This window comes from Oratosquilla oratoria, chromosome 2, assembly GCF_046742065.1.
Source record: "Oratosquilla oratoria isolate Oo_2021 chromosome 2, ASM4674206v1, whole genome shotgun sequence".
Classification (NCBI taxonomy): domain Eukaryota; kingdom Metazoa; phylum Arthropoda; class Malacostraca; order Stomatopoda; family Squillidae; genus Oratosquilla; species Oratosquilla oratoria.
The window spans coordinates 86,491,933-86,501,563 of NC_134778.1; the positions used below are offsets into that span (position 1 = coordinate 86,491,933).

The 9,631-nt window shown below is 41.2% G+C and overlaps 1 protein-coding gene across 1 annotated transcript in view; it reads left to right on the plus strand.

Annotated features, from left to right (window-relative positions):
* The first annotated feature begins 218 nt into the window (after positions 1 to 218).
* LOC143036545 (ionotropic receptor 21a-like) overlaps positions 219 to 9,631 on the plus strand; it is a 13,470-nt gene continuing 4,057 nt past the window's right edge. The window contains exons 1-5 of the mRNA XM_076204032.1: positions 219 to 456; positions 1,982 to 2,102; positions 4,378 to 4,447; positions 4,763 to 4,918; positions 6,817 to 6,936. Of these exons, the coding sequence (XP_076060147.1) occupies positions 226 to 456; positions 1,982 to 2,102; positions 4,378 to 4,447; positions 4,763 to 4,918; positions 6,817 to 6,936 (698 nt within the window). The 5' untranslated portion in view covers positions 219 to 225. The remainder of the gene's footprint in view (positions 457 to 1,981; positions 2,103 to 4,377; positions 4,448 to 4,762; positions 4,919 to 6,816; positions 6,937 to 9,631) is intronic.

Sequence of the window (9,631 nt, forward strand, 5' to 3'; positions counted from 1 at the left end):
GTGATGACATGTGTCTTATTTCCCGAAGCGAATGTAATTATTATATAAATCGACGTTAGCCAGTGATTTTATCCAGTGTCAAAGTGGTTTCCAGGAGGTTGAGAAGATGTATGAGGCGAGGGAGGTGAATTTACGTGCAGAGATCGTGAACTACATATATATATTGAATCTCGAAGTCTTTTTACTTTGTCCACAGACAATGCTACGGTTGGTCTGGGATACACTATGGTTGAGGAAATGGCCCGCGCATTTTGGTTCACTCTCACCTACGACGAAATCCCCCCTGACGGTGCCTGGGGCGAGTTCACCAACGGTACTTGGCGGGGGATGGTGGGTCTCGTCTACAGGAGGGAAAGAAGTTTCACCATCAACAACTTCGGTATCAACCGCGAAAGGTTCGGTGCGGTCGACTTCTCGTTCCTGTACGCCACCGACGGATATTCCTTTACCCTCAGGGTAGGTGACAGAAATGTATTCTCTTCAGGAGAATATGACGATAATTATATTAGTATTAATAGTACTAATAATGACGATGATAAAAATGGCAATAAATAATGATAATGCGACGAACCTAGATGTTTGTTGCAATATTTTGGGAACGGTTCTGACAGGTTCCCATCGCGATCAATTACTCAGAGAGGATATAGGAAATGAAATATTAAACTAACCTTGATTTTCCATATATATTTCACTACTCCTCATACACTATGGAAATTCATACACTATTTCTTACTATAGCCGTACAAGCATGAGATAGCACAAACCACAGGAGATCACAGACGAAATGTTCACCATAATACACCATATTTTATCTTGTCTCTTACTCATATTTCGTCTATTTGTTATTTTCTCTCTATTTTAAGCATGGGTCTTTCACTGTTCATGTCACACTAGTTCGAGGTACTTCTGAGGTAGATAGGAATAATACACAAATCGACAAGGGAAACAGAAACGACTACCCTTAAGCAGGCCTTGCTTTGGAACTCTAAACTACTAACCCTGCTTGCCCTCATACAGGGCTTTTCCTCTGAATGTGCAAAACTACAGTTTGGGTCGGGGTGAGGGAAATTAAAGCACTCATGAATGATCAAATGAATGAAGTGTGCCTTTTTTTTTTTTTTTTTTTAACTGTTACCTTACATTTTTGTGTGTAATTTCTTAAACGTGGGCAAACCTCGTTTTCAAAACTAATTCTCGTAATCTTTTATCTATAATGTGCAAAACTACAGAAAAAAAGTTTATGTTGAAGAAAGTTTGGGTCGATGTGAGGGAAATTAAAACATTCAGGAATGATCAAATGAATGAAGTTTTTTTTTTTTTTTTTTTTTTTTTTTTTTTTACAAGCGCCGGCTTCGTCATGGACATTTGGCCTGCGGCGCTGCTCGCTTCGCGCCCTGCCCATCGAGCTGTTTTTAATGAAATTTGTATTTGTATGTAAAATAATTAGGACATTAAAAGCATGGAATTTTCATAACGATTTCTATTTGGCAGGAATACAACTGAGAATTAATGCCACATGAACGCCTCTGAATCCTCATCAGATATCATATCGTCCGAATATTCCAATCCGTCAAACATATCGTCACTATATTCGAATTGTTTATCGTTCTCTAGAGTTGATTTGAATGCGATCACCTTCCTTTGGAACTCACGTATAGACGCTTTCACGTTAAAGATCTTGATGTCAGTGTACAACCCAGGGAACGTTTTACTGTGCTCGTCCCTTAGTCTAGCTGCCAACACCTTATCTTCTTGGAACGTCTTCCTCGTTATACCCTTGGTAGCCGTGAGCCACTTCCACAGGTGCCTCCATCTACGCTTCTTCGCCGTTTCGTCTCCTGGCATCGTATCGGTAGTCGAGAACCGGTATTGTATAGCCAATTCACTCACCTAGCAATACCTCGTAAATACCCTTACGGAAGTGTCCCCCCAAACACCGCCACCACAATTTTCATTCGTGGATTCTGTTTACGCTTTGCAGACGCCACCACCCTTGCCTCGCTGGCTCTCCCTCATCTACCCATTCCAGTGGACGGTTTGGACCGCACTTCTCGCCACCATCCTCCTCATGGCGCCTCTCTTCGCCATCGTCGTCGGCAGGGGTGAGTCTGATTTCTGACGCTTTGCTTGGATGTATCGGGGTTCAAAGGTGGGTTTTACGTCGTGTAGAAATGAAAACGCACTCTCCGGTGACAGTTTCAGTAACAGAAATAATCAAGAAACTTTGTTTATTCCCTATAAATCACTACAACATCCAAAATACACATCCACTTCATGTACTTTGGTGGCTTAATCGAAAGCGTGCCGGTCTCGCATTCGCTTATTCGGGAGTTCGAATCTGCGCTCCTCTCCGATTCTCAGCAGTGACCTGCCCCAATAGTCCAAGCGCATAGGTCAGAAGTGACGGCCATGGACGCAGCTGCGCGCCTCCTGGTGTAGGATCCTCAACTTATGAATATGCATATGGTTGTTTACGCATGTTGTTGTGGATCTATTCGAAAGCCTCTGCCGAATAAAATCGCCTGAAATGTTCAACTTGAAAAATCCCATGCAGGGTGAACTAAGTTTGGTTAACCTAGGGTCTTTCCTGAGATACCCCACCGGTAGTGTGAGACTAGGAGGGGTGGCTGTCTACAGGCCCCTCTGGTTGGCTGCAATTAACTATTCACGAGTCAAAGCGCCTAAACCAGTGGTCCTTAAAGAGTTTCAGCCCCGTTACCCCAAAGTTCAACTCCAAGTCAACCTGAAAACCCCTCTCCAATTAACCTACTGCCCCGCCTTCTAACTTTAATTCACTGTAAAAAAAAAAAGGGGGGGGGGCTATGAATAAACAGCTGAATTCTAGGGGATTCTTTTTGTTTCTGTTTTCAGTAAATAAATGGATTAAGTATAGTTTTTACACGAAATTATTAATCTAATGTCATCCAGGATGCTTTTTTGGATACCCTCAGGAATCGATCGGTTTCGATAACCCTTGGGGGTAGTGAGGTACTACTGTAAGAACACTTGATCTAGACGGTAAGGCCACGTCGAAGTGGAGGTGACTGCAAGTTGATCTTCTAGGAAGAATTGTGTTCGCATGAGGTCTTCTGTCTCAGACATGTGCTATCTGTAGATATTTGCGAAAGTTATTTGAAGTGGGAAGGAAGTGTCTGCATGGGAGCTTGCTCGGGGAGACCCACGTGGGGACTGGCGCCGGAGTGTAAGTGAAGCAATGAGCTCCGTGGTGCATGTTCCCCTAATTGATGATGATGCATATTCAAGAACTAGAATAGCGTCTATGCCATGCAAAGTTAAGCAGGTATCTAGGAGAGAAGGTCCTCTGTCAGAGACGTAGTCCACATTTAGAGAGGACCTTTAATGTAATATCGAGGACAGGTTTTGGGTGTGCATGGTCTGGATGAGGCTTCACACGACCCTGACGAGGTTTAATTATGTATGGAGCAGTAATGCCCATCACGGGGATTCGATCTCGGGTCATTCGCGAGGCGAGAGCGTATATCCTGAGTTCTTGCATAGAGTGAGCGTAGTTTGGGTTATTTAAGCACTGCAAATGGAATTAGTTCCGAGATTGCCGGGTGCAAGATAATTAAGTCACCCAATTAACTACAGTAAGGCATTGCGTGCAAATGGGCCTGGATATGCATTCCCACGTACTTCTTGTGGACCTGCGCATGCGCACATCGATTCCTTCGAAAGCCGAGTATCATAAATGCTGATTCGATAATTATCAAACTATTTTATATTAACCTTTTATTTACTTATCTATGATATTTTTCATTGTTATTATTATTATCATTATTATTATTATTGTTATAGTTGTTTTTGTTGTAATTATTATTATTATTATCATTATTATTATCATTGTCATTGAATTTCTTCTTCTTCTTCTTATTGTTGTTGTTGTTACTATTATTATTATTATTGAATTTATTGTTATTATTATCATTATTATTATTATCATTATTATTATCATTATTATTATTATTATTATTATTATTATTATTATTATTATTATTATTATTATTATTATTATTATTATTATTATTATTATTATTATTATTATTATTATTATTATTATTATTATTATTATTATCATCAGTAGTAGTAGTAGTAGTAGTATCATTATTACTATTATTTCATTTAAGGATAAATCATTATTATTTCAAGTAACAAATGCGGCGTTTCCTGGCAGGACTCGGCGTTATCCCGTCAATCCTGCTTCTGCTGCGGGCTGTCGTGAACCAGTCCGCCCACAAGGTCCCACTGTCGCGTGGGTCACGACCCTTCCTCCTCGTCTGGTAGGTTCCTAGATTATTGAAATACAAGCAATCTCGCTGTGTTGTCAAATATTTTGAATAAAAATGCATATCGAAGAAATACCCTATCACCAGAGGAGCACTGCAACATTAACAAACACTTCTAAAAAACTCAAGAAAATAGGAAGGTAACTAGAATATGTAAGATAAAACCAGACAGACGCCACCCTTCCCTTTTTTCAACGAAAATGTGGAAAATACAATATGATTTTTAAAAACTCCCATGCGAAAAACCCAGACAAGGTTTCAACCATCTTTACCCAAAAGTAATAAAGGCCCTGACAAATACCTTGAACTTGTCCTGAAAGCATAAAATTCTAACAGGCTTGAAAAAACAACAACTCACATAGTCTTCACCCTAACAACAAATAAACCACCAGAAATCCCGGCATCGTAACTGACTTATGATCATGTCAGTGATATAAAGTGTATGGTGAATATAGGTGCATCATGAAAGGCACTTTTCCTGCATGCCTGAAACATATAGTTTACAATCATTCTATCATCTCGACCATGATATACGAGTGTGAAACTCGAAAATTGGCAGAGGCGATGCAGAAAATGCTAAGTAATGTCCAGAAGGCAACGGAGAGAACGATGTCGGGAATAATGTTGCGGGGTATATGTTGTAATGACCACAACAATAAGACTGAATGACAGAAAGAGGGCAAGTTGGGTAAGAGAGCAGACTAGTGTGAATATTATGGGGATAATGAAGGACCAGAAAGGGAATTAATCAAGACAAATATATAGAAAATAGAATGGTAGATGGAGCAAATGCACTACTGGCTAGGCAGACAAGATTGGAAGCGTAAAAGAAGGAGAGACGAGATGAAGAAATTTGCAGGGATGATGTGGTTGTTGTCGTTCCCCTAGACCAGGGGTTCTCATTAGGGGTGAAATTCACCCCCAGGAGGGAATTTTGGGTTTTCTGGGGGTGAATTGTGACCACAGTCAGTTTACGGGGTGAGGAAAGCAGTTGCTCGTATATATACTAGTAGTTGCTCGTATATATACTAATTTGGAAAAAAATAAAAAGGTTTTTAGTAATATTTGCTTATTATTTAGAATGCACCTTTTGAAACAGACAATCTTGGAAAGGAGGGGGGAATGACATTCTGACAAATGGTGAAAGGGGTGAATGGGCCAAGCAAGGCTGAGAACCCTTGCCCTAGACTGTCTGGCTGACCAGTCCCAGCAAGTACCGACCATTTGATAGATGCCAACAGTGATTTATGTTCGATGTATATATTCGCATATATTTTCATACTGTTGATGATAAAAAGTAATATACTTATAATTTATTTAACCATATAGTTCCTAATATCAAAATATGTAGGACAAGATATGTGGAACTTCAAAGAAGATTACTAATTTTCATATTTCGACATTCCGATTGCAACGTCAGGACGGAAATTTTTTCTTACAAATGGGACCTTTTGCAGTCAGGCTCGTAGATTCCTATTAGCGCTTGAATTTTCAATTGTCTCGGATTTCACGAGGCAAAGGGGTGACTTAGCTAATGTGGAAACCGATATTTAAAAAAAGATACGCCATAAATTGCTGCATAAATGTATTTAAAATTAAAAACATGACTCATAATGTTATAATTTTTACTTACTGGTGTGTGATAAGGCTTTGTTAATTTAATTATAAGGTAAAACTAAAAATAGGTAATTATTTTTACTGAAGTAACTATGAGCAGTAAAAATAAGAGGATATTGATTTCGGTTTGTGCATTTTATCTGAGAGTGTTGAAAAATAATGGATATCACTGTCACGTCCTGTATATGAAGATAATCAGTGAGATAAAAAATAACAACAGTGGTGGCGGACGTACGAAGTTAACGACATTTTTGTAAAGAATAGCCTCTTAGATCTGCTGGGAGCTATTTTCAAACAAATATGACTAATTTTACGTGTGCCGTGGCAAACTGCACGTCAGATTAAAAAATATATATAACTTAAGACAAAGTTTATCGTACCGAAAAAATTAAGTCTTCGATGCAAAATTATATTTTCGATACATTACATGGATTTGCCTATTGCTTGGTGCATTCAAATGAAAGTATATATCAGTATACGTCCATTGAAGTCGGTAGAAAATGACAAATTGCTTGGTTTGATACAATTATAGGCTGTTTTACGAATATCATCTGTGATTATAAATAGAGGCTCAAACAATGCTATATGCCGTTTGCAATCATGAAATTAATTGACTTAAATTTCAGACACAATAATGTACAGCGATACACCTCTGTAAGGTTATAAAACTTGCCCAAAAAAGTATTTATTTTCCGGCAAGAATTACAAAATCTGGCGGTGTCTGGTATCAATTTGCTCACTGCGAAAGGTCCCATTTTTAACGTTTAGAGAGCGATACTCGGGTGTTTCAAGACTCCCAGTAAAAGCCACACGATTTTCATCACAATTCTCAGCCAAAGATTTATGCGAGACAATATAATTATATCTAGGATTATGTTCTCTCTCTCCTAAGGTGGTTGGCGGCGTTGGTAATTTCGACGTCGTACATGGGGAACCTGATCGCCTTCATCACCGTCCCTGCGCAGGCGCAGAAGCTCCGAACGCTCAGCCAGCTCGCGGAGTCCGACCATGGGTTAGTTATCTCCCTGATGTTGGAAAATCATCTCTGATATCAATAGAGAAACTAATTAACCAATAGATAGATAAATGAATGAATGAAATTATAAAAAAGAAACTAAACAAGTTAGAATAACCGTTGAAAGCATTGTATAAGGTTGCAATGCAGTCCACGAGGCCTTGCCTTTTCAACAATATGGCCACGGACAAGCCGTTCTTGTGGTAATTCCCACTCACCACCTTCCTTAACCGATCATTTGTTTCATTTTCTCATTTTGTTTATCTATACATATTTCTTCCTCAACTCCGCCCCCGTACCCCCGTACCCGAGTTTGCCTCCCCTTATCGTGACGCATCCGGCTCTCTCTTCCTGCTCCTCCGCACCAACTCCCGCTATGTACCTAGAAAAGAACAACCGCTCACGCTGAATCGGTGTTTGTGTGTGTGGGGGGGGGGGGTTAGTCTGTAGGGAAATGAAAATATACTTGTGTATTAAGGGGGGCTATTGCTACTGGAAACTTTAGGGATATTTATTAGACTGTATGTGTCGTGGCTCAGGAGACATTTGCAGGAGACTTGGAGTTAGAGGCCTGCATCAGTAATTAGGGAAATGTTTTGGGGATATTCGTTAACAACATCTCGACCAACAAAATTAGGAACGGAGTCAGAGGCTTAGTCGTACGGGCAGTCAGAAAGATGGAAATATTCTTAGTGGTAGCTAAACTGAAATGAGAAGATGCAGTAGTAATGTTAGAAATGAAATTAATTTCAATAGTAGTGAAGGTGTATGTAGATGTTTGTGCGTGTGGTCGTGTTTTATAATTGCGATGTGCTTGTGTGCGTGTGTGTGTGTGTGTGTGTGTGTGTGTGTGTGTGTGTGTGTGTGTGTGTGTGTGTGTGTGTGTGTGTGTATGTGTGTGTGTGTGTGTATCATGCAGAGAGGGTTGCTGCTCTATGCTGATGTACATACAATGTAATATACATACAACATGATAAAATGTATGATTCATAGCCTGTTTCCGGTCGACGAGACAGGTCTCCTGAAATAGCGGAACCGTTTCGTCGGCGAGACGAGGACAGGCATAACTAGAGCGCACAAAATAAATGAAAGTATTCAGTGAGGACTGATCCCGGCCAGCCAAAGTACGTGTACTGAGCCCCTACTACTTTTCCTCACGCTTGCCGCTGGTTTCAGACGGACTCATGTCCGTGGTACTTAGGCAGCACTCGGCACATTACGGCACGTCTGGTCACGATCAGTCTAAGCTAGTAAAAGGGTGCGTTATCGTCCGCTGATCTATATACAGTGGTGGAGGGAATGTTGTAGATAACAAGTAGTCTAAAATGTGGCCTTGGTGTGATGTGGTGTATCATATGTTCGTGTTATGGACCTATTTATGGACCAAAAGTTTTCCTGTCGGCATGTTCCTCCTTTGTAATCCTTTGTGTCTGGCGTGAAGTCTTTCGAAGTGTTTGTCGTGCAGGGTGCGTTTGTGTTGGTTAAATGGACGAATGTTGGCCACGTGGCGTAGTGGCCAACATTCGTGTCCATAATGAATCGGAGAGAGGCGTTCTGAAAGCTCTGATGGGAGAAATTGTTAGAAGCTCTTGCTATCTGGTTCGACCCAGAAAACTGGCACAAGTATCAGTCTGAGTATTGCTGAGTACAGACGACGTTTGATGACCATGAACGCAATCGAAAAACGCTTGCGCTTTCCCACTGTAGCTTTAGATTTTGCTCTGAATGCGGAGGTATGGTCCCCAGATCAGACCACGGTCCAGCGTGCTTCTCAACACGGTGGCCTGGCCTTTAGCTGGAATGTGTAGGTTGCTTCTTATGAGAGTTTTTTTTAGCGATTGTTTTGTTATTTGTGTTGCAATGGGAGTATAATGCTTTGCACTTCGACACATTCATCTCATTGCGCCACTGTTGCTCCTGTGCATGTGCCCCGTCTAGTGTGTCTTGCATGATGTGTATTGATCCATGTAGTGTTTTGTGTCCGCTGAGGTGGTTGGTGCCGTCCACGTATGAGAGAGGGCCTGGTTACGAGGGTAGGGCGGCTCTAGGATGTCATTGGTGTACAGGTAGTAGAGAATTGGGGCAAGGACCGAACCCTGCGGTACTCTCGCCTCAGGTACAAAGGGTTGGGACAGACAGCCCTGCCATTTTATTCTAACTGATCTGTTGTCCAGGTAGCTGCAGAGCAACCGCGTGAGCGACAAGGCAAAGTCGAAGAAATGGTACAGTTTGTACTTAAGACCTTCGTGCCAGTGTCGAATGTCTTCGCCTTGCATACCATGATTGCCTTTCCGGGAAGGTCGTCCATTGGGTTCTGGGCCCATTGGACAATCAAGGAAATGACATACTCTGTACTCCGCTCCATCCTGAAGCCGAACTGGTAGTCTCACAGAAGAGATTCTCCCTGTAGGTAATTGATCAGGCCTCGGCAAAGGATGTGCTCAGACACCTTTCGAAAATACCCCCAGAAGGAAAATCGGCATGTTAAGAGAATGGAGAGGAGAAGGGTTTGTTGGGTTTTGGGATTAGGACCATGTGCGATGTTTTGAAGAGGGCAGGGAAGTATCCAGAGGCAAGAGAATAGTTGTACAATGTTGCCATATGTGTAATCGTGTTGTTTGGCATTTATTTGATTATTTGTGCTCCAATACCTGAAGGGCCAGGGATTTGACTTTGAGCTCGGAGACCACCG